The sequence below is a fragment of the Agrilus planipennis genome, unplaced genomic scaffold, assembly GCF_000699045.2.
Source record: "Agrilus planipennis isolate EAB-ADULT unplaced genomic scaffold, Apla_2.0 scaffold44, whole genome shotgun sequence".
In the NCBI taxonomy this organism is placed as follows: domain Eukaryota; kingdom Metazoa; phylum Arthropoda; class Insecta; order Coleoptera; family Buprestidae; genus Agrilus; species Agrilus planipennis.
This window is the reverse complement of record NW_020438939.1, coordinates 17737-38736: the sequence shown is the minus strand read 5'-3', so window position 1 is coordinate 38736 and position 21000 is coordinate 17737. Positions and strand designations below refer to the sequence as shown.

The window sequence follows — 21000 nt, the reverse complement described above, 5'->3', positions numbered from 1 at the left end:
AAAATGTCTCTTTATCTTCAAATTACTAGAAAAAAGGGAAAACACCTGGGGTTTCAGGGCCCCGTAACACCTCTCAGTAATGGAGACATTTTTCCTGTGATTCCCGTCACAAACTTAAGATTCCTGTTTTCCTGTAAGTTATTCAGACATTTTTAAGTACATTTAGCACCTTCTCCTATTTGATATTGTTGAAAATTTCTCATTAACTAAAGATCTACATATGAAAATAAAAATCAAAGCATAACTCTAACAGCACTGAAAATTTCTTAACACACATGCAATGATTCAGATAGCGATAGCTTTTACAAAATCCTCTACATTCCTATCTTAGTCTGACACTATTTTCTGGGTTACCCCGTATCTAAGGTGTTTATCAACTTCATGTCCACATTTCAGAAACCGATTGTACGCTGAATTTTAAGCGAATAATTACTCCTGAATCATTTTTGAAATGTCCGGATAAGATAGTATACTATATCTGACACAAAGATTTATAACAAGTAAGTTATCAGTCCTTATATGGAACAAACAAAGCACTTGTCGATACAAAAATGAATTAGAAAAATGTACTTGTACAAGCAAAATGTACAGCAAAAGGCGATACAACTTATCTAACATTTTATTTAACAATTGAGTAATGCTAACAACATAATTGTTAAAAAATATTATTTGCCTTTTACATCTTGCCCCCCCTCCCCGCTAATTCCTATGAAATGGAGATTAGCTAAAACTTAGTTATCTCAAGCCAGCATTCACATATATAAACATTTATATGCATGTACGTAGTATGTATGTATGTATGCGTTTAATTTAAACTAAATTAAATATTACCTTCTTTATCCACCATTTCTTAAAAAGAATCTGTAAATAAACGGTGATAAAAGAGTAGGCAGTGGTGGCTCGTGACGAAATAAAGCGAGTGTGCTAGAGACATTAACCAGTCTTTTGAAAGTTAGTTTTTAATAATTCCATTGTATTGTGGACGTGCAGGAAGTCGACAGGTGTCGGCACCTGGCACTAATATGCACTGAGTATCAAACCCTAATACCCGAGGTGATCCCTCTAGGTAGACCACACAACGTTCATCCCTTAAACTAAGGCCACTTGGAACCGATTCCAATAAATGTGGGAAAAGACCGGAACCTTAGTAAAAGATATGTAGTAGAGGGTCGCGAAAGTTTCTTTCACTGATAGTACTCATCAAAAAGGTTCGATACGAATGTGACGAAATCATGAACCCGAGATGGCTTGATCATGCGACCAGTGAAGCAGACTTGTACTACGGGAAGTAGTGGCATTGGTTACACCCCGTGTGCTGGGAGAGAGAAGTAGGAAACGGCTGAGCGAATATATCCATTCCAGTATCGAGCCTGCTAAGTCTGATAGGAATTAGACAGATTCTACCCACACCACAAGGTTCCAAGGGCTTTGTGCGATGTTGATACGTACGTGGTTTTCCTAAAAGAAAATGTAACCACTACTTCAGTTTAATTTTAAATTTTTTTTAGTCGTTAGAGGTAAATTTGCTTATCATTATTCAACCTATTTAATTTTATTATATTGGAAATTTCCATAATTTCAAATGCCTACAAGGTAGTCAAATACCTCTTGAAGGTTCTTTTGCAAACAGTAATAGACCGATTTGGACCCAATGGTCAGTTTCTGTGAAGGTCTTCGATGGCAACCACCTTTGCTAATTTAGTTATTGATGCTCTTCAATTATATGCAAGTTACAGGAATTCCATAGTTCCAGGCAGGATCATACTTCATTAGTTTCTGGATCGTACTCTTTTGTTACATACGAGGTATTGGTGGTGGCACTAGAACAATTTCTGATTTTCTCACATAATTTAGAGTTAGTTACGTTTTGTCCTTCTTTTTGTTAACTTGCGTTTTTGATTCATATTCTTTTCGTGGTACCTGTAGTTGTAATCCGTTATTTCATAGTTAATAATTCATTTGTAAATAAAGTCTACACATTTTGAGAAAATATTGCTTGTGATTTTACGACAAACAACCACCGTGCACTGATTGGTCGTATCTCAATTCCTCGCCCATGGGAACGTGATGGGTAAGCCGCAAAGTGGGAATCAAAAAAAGTATACCATATATGGCTTTTGAGGTTGTATTAAATCTATCACCCTAATACCTCTGTCTATACTTTATAGTCGCCATGAAGTAAATAAGAAGAACAAAATAATGCTCTTTTGTCTTTATTTAATTGGCACTTATGTACCTATATAGGTTGGATACATGCTTCTCCGCCACTAACACCTGTAGTTTATTAGGGCATCGGCAGATCTATTTTTAAATTAATTTTTTTAATCACTTTCACATGAACCAAACTATGAATGCAATCCATTGTCATTATCACAGTTTGCAACTACCAATTATAGTAAGTATAATAGTAAATCACAACACAACTCTACAAAACCGTAATGTGCAATTAAATTTTTAATTAAAAATAACACCTTTTGTAATCACGAGTTTATTACTAAGTAATCGTATCTCTAAGTAAAACATCTCATGCGATTAAAGGTTTTTGAGAGAATGCATTATATTTACCTATCGTACACATATTTTCGTACTTTTGAAATTGTTTTTATTATTGTCAAATAGAGCTATAAGAATTTATAAGCAATGGAGAGAGACATGTTTCAAAATCGAGCATAGAAAGAGATAGACCGTGAAGAGGAGTCGTCCTTTTTATACGAGGGTGGATTGATAAGTTTCCGGCCTGACCAAGAAAAACAAGGTTTTTAAAAATTTTTTTTTTTTATTTCTCAACATAATCTCCTCCAAGGCTGATACATTTCTCATAGCGGTGTTCCAGTCTATTAATGCCATCTCTATAGACTGATTCGTCAAGCTCCTCAAAATAACCATTTACAGCTTCGATTACTTCTTCATTGTCCGCAAATCTCTTACCGCCAAGCCATTTTTTGAGATTAGGGAACAGAAAATAGTCACTCGGGGCTAGGTCTGGAGAGTAAGGAGGGTGCGGCATCAATTCAAACTTTAGATCGTTGATTTTAGCCGTCGCAACGATTGACGTGTGCGCTGGTGCGTTATCGTGATGAAACAAGATTTTTTTCTTCGCCAGATGAGGTCGTTTAATTTTCACCTCGTGGCTCAAACGTTGCAATAAGTCTGCGTAGTATTGACCAGTGATAGTATTACCCTTTGCAAGGTAATCAATGTATATAATACCTCTTGCATCCCAAAAAACAGTAGCCATAACCTTGTTCGCCGAAAAAATTGTTTTTGCCTTCTTTGGAGTTGGTTCCCCTGGTCCAATCCACTGTTTAGACTGTTCTTTGGTTTCAGGAGTGTAGTGGTGGACCCACGTTTCGTCAACGGTTACGAATCGACGCAAAAATTCGCTTGGATTACGCTTATACAATGACAAATTTGCGGTAGAAATGTTTTTTCGAATCAATTTTTGGTCGACTGTTAGCAAACGCGGCACCCATCTTGCACAGAGCTTTTCCATATGCAAATGTTGGTGCAAAATATGTTGCACACGTTCATATGACATCTTACAGGTCTCAGCTATCTCACGCACTTTCAATCTGCGGTCTCCCAGCACTATTTGATGAATTTTTTCGATCATATCTGGAGTTGTGACCTCAACGGGGCGTCCTGAGCGAGGCCCATCAGAGGTGCTCACACGACCCTTTTTAAACTCGGAAACCCACTGCTTAACGGTTGAATATGACGGGGAGGATGTCCCCAGTGTTGAGTCCATCTCTTTTTTAATTTCCTTCGGCGTTAACCCCTTCAAATAAAAGTATTTGATGACAGCACGATTTTCCTGCTTTTCCATTTTTACGAAAACCACAGAGGCGTCTTGTTCAGCGTGCTGTCAAACCTACACTAGCAAGGAGATCGGGCTGAAACTATAGCTACAAGCTATCCAAGGATGGTGCTATAGAATGTCACCTCAAGGTAGGCCTAGTGGCGTCATCTCTTGGTTAGGCCGGAAACTTATCAATCCACCCTCGTATATTATTTTCAGTGGATGCACAATAACGTTAGAATTAACTTTTAAGAATTTTAGAAGGCACAATTAGCAAACATCTTGGACTGTACACGCGTATCTTCGCTCAGTTCCGCAGCACCTCTGCATCAACCGCCCCTGGAAGTAGTTATAAATCATTAAACATTTTTACCCCTTTCCAAATATTTATTCATACAATCTCAACAAACAGTAAACATAGATATTTACTAATACCTTTGCTTACTAAATTATCACGCAGAACAATTATCCGTAGTTTTAGTGGAGTTACCTACTGTAAGCTTATACAATATACATAATCATAAAATGAATTTATCTAATCGTTTCTAAAAAGTGCAGACCTATAAATAGCCCTATTCTACAGTCTACTTCCACAGCCTATAAACATGAACAAACTTGAACTTGCAGTTATTTTTACTGTCTTAATTTTCCGGTAAGTGTTTATACTTTGATCTAATAACTGTTGAGGAACTTATTTTTTCAAACACCATATTATATAAAATATCAAAAAATCTCAAGTTTTGATTAAAAGAATAATTATATACAATCATGACGTCATCATAATATCACCATCCAAATTTATTTGGTATCTATATTACCACGAAGCATTTAGCTTAGCAATTGTTTCGTCTGCATATTCTGTTCATAAGTTTCATATGAAACCTTAAACTTTAAAATTAAATACAAAGTAGGGGTTGTACGGGTGCAAAACGTAAACGGTATGCACGGCGAAATAGTAAAGTTTAGAAACGTCCGAAATATAGTGTTAATGTGCTATGATAAGGATACCGTGGATAGAGAAGATTAGAAATAAGGAGGTATTAGAAGGAAGTCAATAAGAAATAGGCGAGATAGGTTGGTGTCCTACCAAGTATGAAGGGCATATTAGAAGTAAAAACAGGGTCTAAGAGGAGTAGGTACAGTGGATACAGAACTGAATATTCCGAATGAGTTTCCCTTAAGCAACTGTAGCTTCTATTACCTATAGGAAACAGTTATAACTTTATTGCTGTTGGATTATATTAGTAATGCAGCGGATAGTGATTTTGCCAATTTATCGGATAGGTACCGAATAACTGAATAGCCGACAGTAATCCTACCGCTGGTAGCCAGCAATGACGACATCGCTGAAATATTGCCTTTTGGACGTTTGGTTATCAACAAATACAATAAGCTGTGTTATTATAGTACATAATTGTATATAGTATGTCTGATCAGTATTCCGAATTTGAAAGATAACATCTGGAGGCACCATAGAGTGCACGTTATGATAGCGCAAAAATGTAGAGGGTGTAAAAATTACGCACAAAAAGTACCACTTAATAAGCCGTTAATGACTGCCTGGTTAGCGGCCGCGTTCTTATTGTCCTTTCTTATCGCAATCGTCAAGTAACGAAACGTACGTATACATACTCGTGACCTTCGCAGCAACTGGTATGCAAACAGGCCAATTGTACGTAATGACGATTAATGGTACTTCGTTCGACTGGCAAAATTACTGTTATTGCCACAAAATACAGAGATAAATTTTTTAGAAATAGCAAGCAAAAAACAATGTATTCGCACGCGGCATCATACAAAAAATGTGGCACCGCATCCAGGAGGTGAAGACCAGCAAAGACGACATGACAGTGCTGACGAAATTGTTTTGAAATGAATAGAAGACAACCCCCGCTAGACAATCCTGGTCATCATTGGCGGAGTAGTAGAGGTTTTGAGATTATTACCGTCATGTATATGTCTATCATTTGGTGGTGCAAGGTGGTTTATTCTATTTTTTTTATATAAGTAAATTTTTCCCCCTTTATATTTCTGGAGTACTGACAAGACATAATGCATATTAATTAATTACGATTTCGACCTCTTTGGATCACATCAGCACGCTGCGCCGGTGCCGTAGACAGTTCTGAGTGAATATAGGCTAATTCCACCTGCCGCCTGTAGAATTACTACAGAGTAGTGAATGTCAACCTTCTTGTGTATTTTGTCGAACATTTTTGAGTCTCATAAAATTTTGCAATTTCTACAGATCCTTGTCTAATGCTGTTTTCTAGAATTCAAAATGTATGGTTTCGTTTTATAACTTAATTAATATTAGGTTATTTTTTTCGCTCTGGTTGAAATGCTAGGTACCATTATGCGGTACTGGATATATACCGGGTACCGTTCCAACTCTAAATTGTATTTTCATAAACTTATGAAAATATTAGCCACAATTATGCTTTTTAGAATGTTTCTTTTTAGTGTAAAAAGTGCTTCGCAGTACACGTTTAATTCCGACTTTATTTTTGGAGTTGGTACAGCATCTTATCAAGTTGAGGGAGCGTGGAACGAAAGTGGTAAAGTATTTTTTATAAATACTTAATGCAGTAGTAATGAACCTTAACATATTGAACAATTTTAATTCCTTAATAGTATGTTTAAGTCATCTGCATGGTTTTAGGGAAAGGGCTTAACATATGGGACACATTTACTCATGATAATCCTGATTCTATAGTTGATGGGAGCAACGGAGATGTAGCTTGTGATTCCTATCATAAATATGACAAAGACATATCTCTCCTGCAGGATCTGGGAGTAAATTTTTATAGATTTTCTGTCTCCTGGGCTCGAATATTCCCAAACGGCCATCCTTACAATTTAAGCAAAGAAGGAATTGCACACTATAACGCTTTTATTAATGCCCTTGTTGCAAAAAACATAACCCCAATGTTAACTATTTATCATTGGGATCTTCCGCAGTCGCTTCAGAATCTAGGTGGGTGGACTAATCCGCATATTGTTACGTGGTACACAGAATATGCAAGAACCCTATTTAATCATTTTTCTGATCGGGTTAAATACTGGACAACGTTCAACCAACCGTTTCATATTTGTCACGAGGGTTACGGAGATGTCTCGAAAGCGCCAGCGTTAGATATGTCAGGCAGGGCTGATTATTTATGTACTCATAATTTACTGAAAGCTCATGCAGCAGTTTATCATCTTTTCAATGACACCTATAAATCAATCAACAACGGTAAGCATAAAAAGTAATATTATGAGATTGTTTGCTAGCAGAAAAAAACAATTTAAGGTAAAATGGGAATAACATTGAGTGCCCACTGGAAGGAACCCAACGATACAACGCAAGAACAGGCCGCAGAAAGGGCAAGGTAGTTTCGTGTAAGATTTCTTAAGTAACAAATTTATTAAAGTGAAATTTCTATATAGACGGAGGGTATTACGATTTTTTCTGTCACAAAAAGAAGCAAAAGAGGACAACGGCTGTGTTAGGTGGATATAATGCGCACCGCGCGGAGAGCGAGCAGTCCGCTAGAGCCAGCGACGTGTGCTGTGCTCAGCTGTTGTTTTCTTACCTCTGCTTTTTTATTTTTTATAGAAAGTACAGATATCTTTCTTGTATTGTTTATGATTTCTATAAACAATATCACTGTTCGTTTTCGTCTTGATGCTATTTTTTTTAATGCCAACGCTAGGATTAGTTTCCTGAGTTTTCTTCTGCTTTCGCATGCGCTACTAAAGTGGACAACCCAATGCGCTTTAATCATGACTTATTTAATGCAGTGGCATGTTTACGACGACAAATACCTCTCTACTTTAACGAAATGAAATTACAGTAAATGTAGACTATATCTTTACGGGCTCTAAGTCGAATTGCGATTTCATCTGAACGCATCGATTTATGACCTCCATAGTAGTCGAACTTAGTAAAAGGGTTGTTTGGAGGTTTATTTGTGTAGAACTCTCAATTATACGAAACGGATTTATCTGCTAACCCCGGCAAACTTTTTAAATTAATTCCTAAATTGGTAAGGATTGTAAATATTGCTCCTACCATCAGGCCCCAATTAAGTCAAAAATTAAACCAAAATGTCTTAGAAGATATACTCACATATCAATAAATTAAATACTACCTCCCCAATATCATGCCTAAACGCAACTAAATTTATTAACTAAAGCAGACTATAAAAAGCAGACTGACGAGAAGTACGAAGTTTTCAGATGTGATTGACTCTACTACAGTCCCCAAGGAAAATTATTCTTGTAACAATTAATTCAGCCGAGAGAATCACTAGATTTAAATACACCACTGAATGCAGAAGCCTCATAGTTTCTTTTGTAGATAGGATTGTTCGCAAATCCAATATTCTCGACGAATGGTGATTATCCAGAGACAGTGAGGAAGTCGGTTGACGAACGCAGTACAGCTGAGGGTTTCTCAACTTCAAGACTGCCGACATTCACACAGAATGAAGTAGAATATATAAGAGGAACTTTCGATTTTATTGGAATAAATCACTACTCTACATTTATGGTCGCAAGTTCACCTGTAAACAGTACTAGGAAGGCTTCATACGAAAACGATGCCCAAATTAGCACATGGTTTGATCCCACCTGGCCCTTAGACGGTGCTAACAGACTTGCAGTAAGGAAAATTCTAACTATTCTGTTTTTTATTCTATGCAATCTTCACCAGTGGCAGAGTATCGTCCCGAATTTTAAAGTTGTTTGTGGAAATTTTATCGCTTACAAATGCCTTTTATGAGTTTTTAAGCGGGTCACACTTTGAAGAAATATGAAACATGAAACGTGATCCATGGAAACATGAAATATGTTTCATAAACTAGCAACACACTGTTTTAAATGAGAATCAGGGAAATGCGTTTCATGTTACGTCATAAAAAAGCAAATCCTGTTGAAAGTTGTTTCATGAAATGGATTACAATAGAAACGCCAAGGAAATAGTCTTGTTCGTATATGTGTTAAATTCGAGAAGCTCAACAATGGAAATTAATAATTTGATATATCTAAATATCAGTAAAGTAAAGAAAATGATTTAAATCTGTTTGGATAATTTAATTATGTTGATACACCTAATAACGTCGTTTTTTCAGTTTATTTTTATTTTGCTATAGTAATAGTGTGGTTACAACAACAGTCAAGGCGTCATTCAAAATACACTTCAAATCCATTGATACATAACTGATGAAAACTTCAACTACAACTAATTTTATTTTGATTCTTTGGTTTGTATATTACAAAATAAAAGAGCTTCGTATTCCGTGTTTTTAAAACTAGAAACCAAGCTTTTGGATTCGCGTTTAGAAAATAAAAAGAATACAATGTTGAAATCGTTATGAATCTATCATTTAATTTGTAGTCTTGTGAATATTTTCCAAGACATTTAAATTTTAGATAAACTAGAAAGATTTAAGATTTATACCCAATAACCTTTCCTAATTCTTGTCTTCGCTTTTCACATTTCATTTATCACGTTTCATGTTTATCATTTTGTATTTCATATTTCACCTGAGGCAGGTCAATCAAAGACACACGACACGTAGAACAGAAACCAAAAAGAGTGGAATAAGAAAATTGAAATTAATAGTTTTTTCTACTCCAACAGGCAAACCGAAGGGTCAAAATAAAATTAGGTTCTGTTCAGTTTCCTAGTTATCAATAGACACCGACAATAATGTAGATGACGGACTAATTGTTGTTATCACCATATCTACTATTACTATGAGAAAACAATGGAAACCAAAGAAATGTTTTCATTACTATTACCTTTTTATGACTTTCTTTTCTGTAAGGTTGTTCCATGGGGATTCAGAAAACTCCTAAACTGGATTAAAAACACTTACAATAATCCCGACATATACATAACCGAAAATGGATGTGCTGATCCAGAAATATTTAATGATACCATAAGAATCTCATATCACACGGTGAGTAAATAACTTTAATAAATCAATCAAAAATCTTTTTTTCTGAAAGGGCATTAACTTCTTAACTAATAGATAGAAATTTATTGGCTATAAATAGCTTATTCCTATAATTTTGTTTTTCCTCAACAAATTTTATTAGCTGATAATAAAATGATTTTAATAAATCGTTTTCATTTAGCAATATCTAGAAGCGCTTCTAGAAGCAATTAATTTGGACAATGTCGCTGTCAAAGGATATGCCATTTGGAGTTTAATGGACAACTTTGAGTGGAAATATGGATACAGGTATTATGACAGCATATAAATTGTCTATATTTACATTTTCAATTTTCTTTGACTTCAGTTACAGGTACGGGCTTCATTACGTTAACTTTAGCGACCCTCAACTAGAAAGAACACCAAAAGCCTCTGTCAACTTTTATAAAAATGTCATCATCAATAGAACTGTTTAAAAATTGTTAAATTAATAAAATATGTTTAGCTTAGCATTTAATTTATTAATGTACCATGCAAATCAATAAGTCAAAACTAATTGAGACTACGGGTTTATTGTGATAGATGTTATATTTGGTGGTATAGAAGAAAACAAAAAAAGGTTAGATCTTTTACTTTACTGCATATATGGCTAAACTCCCTATGAGATGAATTACGCATCAATCTACTAAAGATTCCCAAATAATCCTAGTAATTGATTATATAAATTTACGTATTTCTCAACTTTAAATAGTTATAGGTTATTTGTCTTCAAAAAATGATCCACAAAATTTGACTTTCTTTGTAAATTAGAACAGCAAAGTCAATTTTAGAGGAACTCTTTGTTCTTAATGCTGAACGACCTCTATGAAAAAGGCAAGGTTCGACAATACCAAAACGTCTGTGTAAATATAATGATAATTAACAAAGGTTTTGTTTTTATTTATTTATTTCATAAACCAGTAACAGAGCGAATTTAGTCCCTCTATGCGGTCTAGCATAAAAAGCTTAAGAGCAACTACAAAACATTTTATTTGACTAAACATGAACATAAAAATATGGTGGAGGTGCCTACCACTACTTATTGTCTATTACAAAAAATTGCAAATTGATACGCGCTTGGAAATCTACACGCACTTTAACTATATACAAAGTTTATTTACAATATTTACACATCTGTATGTTACCAAAGATATACAAATAGAAAATAAAACGACATATTTACCAACAAAGCCTAAAACGCATACGACGATCAACAAACATATACAAAAACAATACAATATATATCTATAGGTTACCGGAAATGTATGAAACCCGTCATTGTATACAATTTCTAGGAAATGTATACATTTCTCAAGATATGTGTGTATTAAAAGATCTTTGAAACAATATTTTATATATTTCCTAAATAGCCGCGGAATTGTACAAAATTCCTAGATTTCATACATTTCCGATAACATATACAAAATAAATGTGAATGAACTATGAAGCCAGAGCTCCCTCTTCCTTGTCGCTGGTAGGCGGATTGTCAGAAATGTAATACTGCCTTTTGTTTTGTTTAGTTTTTCCTCGAGGAGGGAAATCTTCAAAAGACACTCGCTAAAAGGGGGTAGGGTCGGATTCGACGAAGCGCCTACCGACTATATAATAAAAAAGAACGCGCCTGTACTGTACAATATTAAAACACAAAGGAAAATGAGAAAATGAATAATTGTACATTAAAAAAAAGTTAGATCAGATAAAATAGTAAATCGTATTTAGAAATTCAAAAGATTGTTAAAGGTGTGTTTAGAGCGATACGCTGTACAGGTGCGAAGCATGAACGGTGGGCGAGGCGGAAAAGAAGATGTTAGAAGCGTTCGAAATGTGATGTTACCGGCAAATGATGGGCATACCCGAGATAGAGAAGGTTAGCAATGAAGAGGTATTAGAAAGAATAGGAGAACAGAGGACTCTATGAAAGTCAATAAAAAAATAGGAGATATAAGTAGGAAGGACACCTTCTCAGGCATGAAGGTCTAGTCAGAGATAAATTAGAGGCAGAAACAGGAGTTACGAGGCATACAGGTAGACCTAGATTAGATTACTGGATGTTTTAGACAAATGCGAAGATTATCTCAGGATAGGAAAGAGTGGAGGTGCGTGTCGAACTAGTCTTAGGACTGACGACCTTATGATGATGAAAATAGTATATATAAAAGAAAATAAACCACGAACATTAGAAGAGAAGACAAAACAGAAAAAGTAGAAAAACGAATACTGGTTGTAAGTAGGGCAAGACTTGTACGATCATTTATCTCAATGATGCATGCTTAAAGCAGTGGTTTCCAGCCTTTTTGTACCTGCGCCCCCCTTTAAAAAAAATTGTTGCGGCCCCTTAATTTTTCTAACGATCTAATTTCATAAATACTCAGCTGATATCNCACCGCTCCCACTGTCCATGTTTCGCACCCGTACAACGCCGTGCTCCAAACATAATTATAAATTATAAGAAATAATAATTTTCGCGGCGAGGATTGTGGATTAGGTATACGTATACTTATTTTGCTGATTCATTTTTTTGACAACTATTCGACTTTTTTGGTTTGTATTTGAAAATGATATTTTGAAAACAGCTGCATGCCCCCCTTGCAACAGTCTCGCGACCCCTAGGGGGGCACGCCCCATAGGTTGGAAACCACTGGCTTAAAGGGTTTCATCTTTGTGTTACAACCAATAAAGTTAATCGGCATTTGTACACCCTAGATAAAGTCTATGCAGCTAGCCATTACATAATCATCTATTTCATTGCACGCCAATGACGTTAAACCGGATATAAACAGCCACCACTATTGCATTTATTTACATCCCTTAAAAGTGACAGCTACTTCTTGAAATAGCGGTCCTGTTTACCTTTACCGTTTCGTAACGAGGAAGTATATCCTTAAGTAAAATTTTTAGATATTACCGATATAGAATTCATTATAACAACTTCAGATCGATCAAGAACAACAACATCATCATCATCATGATTTACTCTTATGAAATATTTGTTTGAAGTTTACAAAGAATGTTTATGTACCTATTTGGAGAAGATATAAATGGAAATAAATGGAGTTGATGATGAACGGTATAAAATATTGCATTCCAATATATAAATAATAACAATTTACGTCATTTAAAAAAATCAGCAAGGTTGATCTAATCAAAACTCGCTTAAGTATTAAGTCTTAAAAGTATATATAAGCACCTCTGTGTGATTCCTACCCTAAGTATCATTGACTATAGAAGTTAATAACAACGCAATGTTTTTAAGGATAATTACTTTAATAGGTTTCATTGCGCAGTAAGTACCAATAGATTTATTCAATACGCTTCCATTATCGAGCTCATAACTGTAGTAACTCAGTAAAAAATTATCTTTCTATACACCAGTATTTAATTTTAGCGGAGAATGTGCTTCAAACTACACTTTTTCTCCCGATTTCCTTTTTGGAACTGCAACATCCTCCTATCAGGTTGAAGGAGCTTGGAATGAGTCAGGTAACAATAAGTTAAATCAAATTGTTGTAATATTCGAAATCACAGAGATACTTCCTTCTTACTAGGAAAAGGTGAAAACAATTGGGATTATGTAGCCCACAGGAATCCCGAATTCGTTTATGACGCAAGCAATGGGGATGTTGCTTGTGACTCGTACCATAAATATGAGGAGGACATTGCTCTTCTTAAAAACTTAGGAGCCAATTTTTATAGATTTTCTATATCGTGGTCTCGGATATTTCCCAAAGGTTATCCATACAGTCCGAATGCAGAAGGAATCGCATACTATAACAATCTTATTGATGCTATTCTCGCCCAAAACATAACACCCATGTTGACCATCTATCACTGGGACCTTCCTCAACCCATCCAAGAAATCGGTGGCTGGGCAAATTCGCATATCATCAAATTATTTGCGGAATATGCAAGAGTCCTCTTGGAAAATTATTCTGATCGCATTAAATATTGGATCACATTCAACGAACCTGCTCAAGTTTGTAATCAAGGTTATGGAAACATATTAAAAGTTCCAGCATTAAACATGTCGGGCATAGCCGATTATATATGTGGACACAACTTATTAAAGGCTCATGCTGCAGTTTATCACCTATTCAATGATACCTACAGGACTAGAAATAATGGTAAATATTCGCAATACTTAATTTATTAGAATTCCAATGTACTTGCAGTCGGTTTTGAACTTTTTTTTTAAGTAATGATCCTATGATTTAGTGTAAGACAAGTCGTCAATTAAAAAATGCTAATCGATTTAACAATAAAATTTCATAGATCCCTACAGAACAATTCAGAAGTAGGTTTAGAACCATTCTGCTAAATAGTTAACTCAATAAACTATTTGCTGCTTCTCGCGAAAGGCTTACTAAGTGAAATATAGCAGGACAGATTAGAAATAATTGCAAGACAAACAACGACATTTTTAAAATTCTGTTTAAGCTACAATGGGCATCACCTTAAGCGCCGAATGGTATGAACCGACCACCGCTGAAGATGAAGATGCTGCTGACAGAGCCAGACAATTCAAGGTACTTAGGTTAAATTAAAATTGTGCACGTAATTTAAAGGATTATGTGTATAAAAACTAACATTTTACGTTATTTTGCATATCTATCATCTTTCGTTTGTGGTTTTAGATAGGTATGTACTCTAATCCAATTTTCTCTACAAACGGTGATTATCCTCAAGTAATGAAGGAGAACATTGGGAGTCGAAGTGCTGCCCAAGGCTTTTCTAGGTCTAGACTTCCCCAATTCACATCGGATGAAATTGAATATATTAGAGGAACATACGATTTCTTTGGACTGAATCATTACACCACTAAAATGATAAACAACGTGCCAGTAATAAACAATTCAGTTTTATTTGAAAACGATATGCAAAGTGAACTGTACCGTAATTCTAGTTGGCCGATGGATGCATCTCGTAGAGAGGCCGTATGCTCACACTTTTGCATCATTTAAATAACTTTCTTAAAACCGTATCTTTTAGATTGTTCCATGGGGTTTCCGAAAACTTCTAGCGTGGATTAAAGACACATATAACAACCCTGTCATTCACATTACAGAAAATGGTTGTCCAGATAGTGGAGAATTAGAAGATAATGTTAGAGTATCTTATATAGGGGTAAATAAAATAAAATAATGCAAATAACGTGTACAGGTGAACAAAAATTAATTTTGTTTGTAGTCATACCTTGAAGCACTTCTAGAAGCTATCAACGAAGACAATGTGGACGTACGCAGTTATGCTGTTTGGAGTCTAATGGACAATTTTGAATGGAGATTTGGATATATGTAAGCAATTACCAGTAATTACTCTTTCAGAAAGAAATAGAATTTACATTCCGATATAATTTTTAGATACCGATACGGACTTCATTCTGTCAATTTTACTGACCCAGATCTTCCAAGAAGACCAAAATCATCAGCCACATTTTTCAAAAACATCATCGCCACCAGGGCTGTTGGAGACTACCCTCCACTCTCTTAAACTATTTATTATTTAAAAATAAGTGTTTGTTAGTTTTTTTTTTAATAAAAAAGTATACTAAAGAGTTGTCTTAGTATTTCCATGATCAAATGTTTATTTTCATCGGTGATGAAATTTGATTCTTGTGAGTTGGATGAGTTTGCGAATATTTTTTATTAATATACTTAGCCTTCCATCGTATTTTTCTATGTCCTTAATAAGTTCCGGTATTAAGAAAATTTTAGAAAAATTTTTGTACGGTTTTTAATAGGTATATTAAAGTGAATTAATTTTTGCCACTACTAATAATCTTAAATTTATTGAGAAAAATTGTTGCTGATGCTGTTAGGCTCTCGCCGAGAATCCAACCCAGGTCCCTGACTTTATACACCATTGCTCACCATTCCCTTATTATATTACAGTTTTTAAACAAACGTGGTTAAAATCGGTATGACTTCTTATCATGGCAGTGTGGATAATGAAATGAATGCTGTTTTTATTTATTGATGTAAATATTTCTGTACTTTGTGCAAATCAAAAGCTTTTGCAATATTTTTCTCTCGATGAACATGATTGCTAAGTTATTTACCCATGAGGCGGTGAATAAATAACATGCAGTCTAAGACATTCTTTACTATTCCTGCCTAGATTCTCAATATGTTTTGCGCTATATGAAAAATTAAAATCTACAACGGTCTTGACTCATTGAAAAGGAAAAACTGGCTACGACTCTGGAAACAATAACTATTCGTTCAGTGTTAACGAATTTGATCTAAACGCATTTAATATTTTAACATTATTAAGTAGAATTACTACCTGATATCAGTATTCAGCAATTAAAAACAACGATAATAAATCATTTCAAACTTTTTTATTGTTTCTAAGTTAAGAAAACTTGCGTTTTAATTTCCTGCAATAGTTGTTGATACTCCACACTGATTTACATTAAACATAGAAGAAAGAAGATGTTTGTTTAAGTGTTGGTACTACAGATAAGCAATTCAATTACACCTCTTGTTTAGCTAATATGTCGATGTACGATGTTATGTCACTGTCATTCATCAGATATCATATCATAATACTTACAAAAAAAATAAAATTCTCACCTTAAGAATAACTACTTCTCATCATCATAATCTTAAATTCTTACTTTTGATTTCTTTTATTATTAAGAAGATGATAAGCATTCTTAAATCAGAAATTCTTTATTACATATCGCAGTTCTTTACACTTCCGGTGATTGGGGTTGCCAAGTTTAATAAAGTAGGATCATCCACAACCCCAACGGAATTAGTTGGCGGTCAGACGTGGTGGTAGAAGGGATAGTTGTAAATTACATAACTCGACATTTAAAATTTTCAATTTTTCTACCCGTTTGTTTCCAGGTAAAAATATCTTTTTAATGTTCCACAGCATCGTTTTTATCTACTCCACCCATTTCCCCGCTCTCCCCATCGGCCCCCTCAAGCAAAATCAACATTTTCAGTTTTCACATCCACATAGGTCTGCGCCTCCCGTCTTACAAACCCTTCTTTAGTCTTCTAGGTCATCGCAATCTTCCAACCCTCTTTCGTTCCTTTCCATGCATATTTTGAAAAAGAATTAATAATTCTTTATATAAACTTTGCCATTGCACCCCTTAGAGTATTGAATTTCAGAAAACCGTTCCTTAGTGTATCCTTAAAGTACTCAAAGAATATTTCAAATCTTTAGTTTAGTGGTTTACACGCCCTTAGCCAAAGGGGGATGTCGGAGGTTGCTCCCCTCAATATTTTCTTCAGTTGGCTTTTTCAACTTATGTTATTAATTAGGAAATATGTTAAAATAGACTTTTTTCATAATTTCGTGTCAAACGCCTGTAGGTAGGTTGAGAAACTCGAAGATTATACAAAAGGGCATAGCGACCATAATATTCGGTGTTTACCGAAGCAAAAATTACTGTTACAGTATCATCAAGAAATAGGACTTCTGGACAATATTTCGAGTGAAATACCCCATAGTAAGTCAGTTACTATAAGCATTCGATTTCATACAGTGGTACATCAATAGTGACTTGAGGGGATAATTCGTAAATCTGTTCTGGTACGCAAAAATACTAAGATGAAGGCTTGAATATTGTAGACGTAATACACAAGAACCAAAGAATCCCCTATTTCAATAAAGTAAGAGAAAAATGTAATTCATAACCTAATAGAAAGTGCCAAAATTTTTGCTAGAAAATTTAAAATTAATCCAAATCAGGATTTCCAGTCATTACCGAAAACGAATATTTGAAAACTGTGACTCCAATGCAGCTAGCTTTGATATAAATATGTTTTATAGAAAAGAATTTTTAAGCGTTTAAGATAAAATTACAAACTTTTTACATGATAAACTCAAAATGGCTGTAGAACGTTTGAACCTAATCTCAAACATTCTCATAAACACTTTACACAAAAGGAATATTACAAGTGATCCACCTGATCATATGGCTGAGTCATAACCGCTTCATACGCGCAGTTAGAGATATTATTTGATATATGGTCTTTTAGGTAAGGCATCATTAAGGTAGCTGCTAAATATAAAATAGCTACGGGGGAAACTTTTCGTCTTCATCAGCTAATATTTACAGCGAGCTTTTCGGTCGCTTCGAACGAAAAAAACATTAGTACTTAAAATAGAAGAGAGACATGATGCCCTAATGATAAGACGAAAAGCGAAAACAGTTTTTGCGACGCTATTGATGTAAACAATATAGTGAAACTTAAACACAGGTGAATTCACGTAAGCTTAAAATATTAACCTACTGTATTAAGAATGTCTTCTGGGGTCGATTAAAAGCAAGGGTGTGCGAACAAAAATTTTTTCTTTATTAACTTGAGGTAATCTATAGTGGAATGAAATTAATTTGATTTAATATTATTTGATAATTATTTTTTATTTAAAAATGCATATTTTTGCACGTGTGTGTAAAACATCAATTGGAAAATTAATGTACAACGGATGGTTAATCGGTTACATACCGCCCCCCCCCCCCAACTTGAATACTTCGCTAGGTCCCTGGAGGTTCAAGTTGTACGTTATCTCTCTGCCAATTAGTTACTTACGATATATATCTGCGATATATCCTCTTCCAGGAATATTGTTTTTTCAATGCTACTTTGACGTCTCAATGATATTTTTCATATTCATCATCAAGAAGTCGTCAGTCCCAAGACTGGTTAGATATGCACCTGTACTCTTTCCAAACCTGAACTAATCTTCGCATATGTGATAAGCAGAGAATTTTTAATTAATGTTCAATGACATAACAATTATCATGCTATCGTGCTTCTCAACACAACTTTTTGTAACATCCTGCAGTTTCATACACTTGATTCATTGAAATACTTAAACGAATAATAAAACATTATTAACATTATTATTATTAATAACAACAAGCAACCCGCCAATGGCAAATTCTTTTTGTTTGCATTCCTATTCGTTGCCAATTATTCAGATTCAAATATACATGTAAAAAAATAATTTTTCCATGTTAATTAAATGACCATAAATATTTTATGTTTCCGGATATGACCCAATGGGCCACAAGTCTGCACTTTTTAGAGAATTAATCTTATACTATTACAGTAATGAAACATATGCTGAATTTTAATTCTTTCTACGAATTATTTCCTAATTTAACAATAACTTCATACTAAGAATTCTTTATGGGAAAACAATGGCTTAATGATCGTCATTGCGTAACACTGATTATCTACTTAGTACAAAATATTTTTTTTTTACTATCAGTAGGTGGTACTGTCAGTAACACTTTAAAATAAAGATCTGATTTCGATAAGTTAGTATAATAAAAATATTATGCTGTATTCTTATAAGGTATAATGTTGCTGGGGGAATAACCGGGTTTTGCAACAAATTGTTTTGTTGACAGCAAGAAGGCTGTCATAGAGTCATGTATTGTGGTGTGTAGGCCCATCCAGGACTCAAAGCGATTGATTTTATTGCCCCATAAATGTTTAAACTTTCATTCTAAAATGGGTCAGATGGTGAAATCTTAAACTATTGTGTCTACCAGAACCACCCCAATTTGTAATGACCAATGAAGCTTGTCATCCATAATATTAAGGAAGGGACTCCTACACTCCACCCTCTTAATTTACATACTGAGGTCGTAGTTTTATGTTTCTGAGAGATTCAGATCATTAAGAACAGATCATGTAATGCAAAAAATGATTCATATAATTTCAAACACGGATCACATCATGCAGACAGCTAAGATAGTTTTATACAAACAAGTTCAATGTACGTAGTGTAATTTAAGGTGTACAGTACATATAAGTTGAATACAAAATTCCAAACAAATTAAACGTCTATGCGTTATTATCTCAATAACAGATAGCACCGCTAATTAGTTTTGGTAGTGCCGCTTTATTCTATACACTACTAATAGGTAGCAGCAGGATATCACCAGATACGAGCCCTTACAAAGCTACAACATAAATAAAAAAATGATGTAGTCAAATACAAAAAGCAAAAACATCAATCTCGAACAACCTCTAAAAAATTTTTAGTCATTATAATAGTTGGAGGGACTACGTTAAAAACATATATTTATAGAATCTTAAAAGAAGCCTTAAAAAGTGCACCCTTTAAATTAATGGAGTTCTTAGCCCAGCAAAATGAAGTAGTTTTGCCCTCTTAATTCCGATTGGCTGATGGTTAAGTAATGGCCGTTGTTATGCGCATTTAAACGTACCAATGGTAGTGGTTAATTTGTAAGCTGCAGAATGTCTTATGTCTTCCTGATCTTGCAATGTGGCGGTTGTGGTAAAAAAAATAACAAATTTTATGAACTTATTTTGACGAATGACTGGTAGCTAGGAATTTTTTCTTGTGGAGGGGAAACACTTGCTCAGCTAATATGTCGCTGTAGATACTAGCAAATAAAAAGCTAAAGTTGATGACTAAACCCTTAACTGTTCATTTTATAATAGGGGCGAGAGCCAGTATTTTTTCGAAAAAAAAAAATTAAAGGACTATCGGTTTTACGCTTATTTTCTTCTTCAAGTGCCATCTTCGTTCCTAAGGTTGGCAATCATCAAGGCTAGACGAATTTTCGAGACTGCTGTTCTAAACAGGTGGTTATTGGTGGTGTGAAACCATTCGCGTAGGTTTTTCAACCAAGAATGTCTTCGCCTTCCTACTGATCTTTTTCCACTTATTTTTCCTTGTATTATTAGTTGTAGTAAGTGGTATTTGTAGCCTCTCATAATGTGTCCCAGGTAGAGCAGTTTCCTCTTTCCTCTTTTTAATAGTCAGAATAATTTCCGTTTTTTACGCTTATGCAGCACATATATTGTAAATTTTTATAACGAGCAATTGCAAGAAGAAAACTGAATTTTTATGACAACGCAAAAATTACAATTTTCGATTGTAAAGCTGAAATTGCCGTAGAAATAGTAGAACTTATTAGGTTGAGGCTGTTTCGACGTGTATCAGCGAAAACAGTGTACAGTAAAAACAAATTCAGAATTATTAGACTGAATACGACTCTACGTACAATAAATATTTTGAATTCAAAATTCAAGTTGAAAATTACAGCATGTATACAAAAGGAGTAATAAAAATATTATTAGTTTAATGTTTTGTCGAGATGGGGTTCCGAGAAAAAAAGGAGGATCAGAAAGGGTTCTGTCATAAAAAAAAGAAATTGGGAACCGCTGGTCCACACACATAATCCCAATAAATTAAAGGAGACCCCTGTGAAGCAAATACATTAAACTAATA

The 21000-nt window shown here is 34.5% G+C and overlaps 1 protein-coding gene and 1 pseudogene across 1 annotated transcript; both read left to right on the top strand.

Moving 5' to 3' along the window:
* The first annotated feature begins 4074 nt into the window (after nucleotides 1-4074).
* LOC108733553 lies at nucleotides 4075-10235 on the top strand (annotated as a pseudogene).
* Nucleotides 10236-12956: 2721 nt separating this feature from the next.
* On the top strand, nucleotides 12957-15316 carry LOC108733501 (myrosinase 1-like). The gene is made up of 8 exons (XM_018464675.1): nucleotides 12957-13048; nucleotides 13151-13245; nucleotides 13311-13886; nucleotides 14200-14288; nucleotides 14397-14696; nucleotides 14752-14886; nucleotides 14950-15056; nucleotides 15123-15316. The coding sequence occupies exons 1-8, from the start codon at nucleotides 13008-13010 to the stop codon at nucleotides 15250-15252; spliced, it is 1473 nt and encodes a 490-aa protein (XP_018320177.1). The 5' UTR covers nucleotides 12957-13007; the 3' UTR covers nucleotides 15253-15316.
* Nucleotides 15317-21000: the final 5684 nt, after the last annotated feature.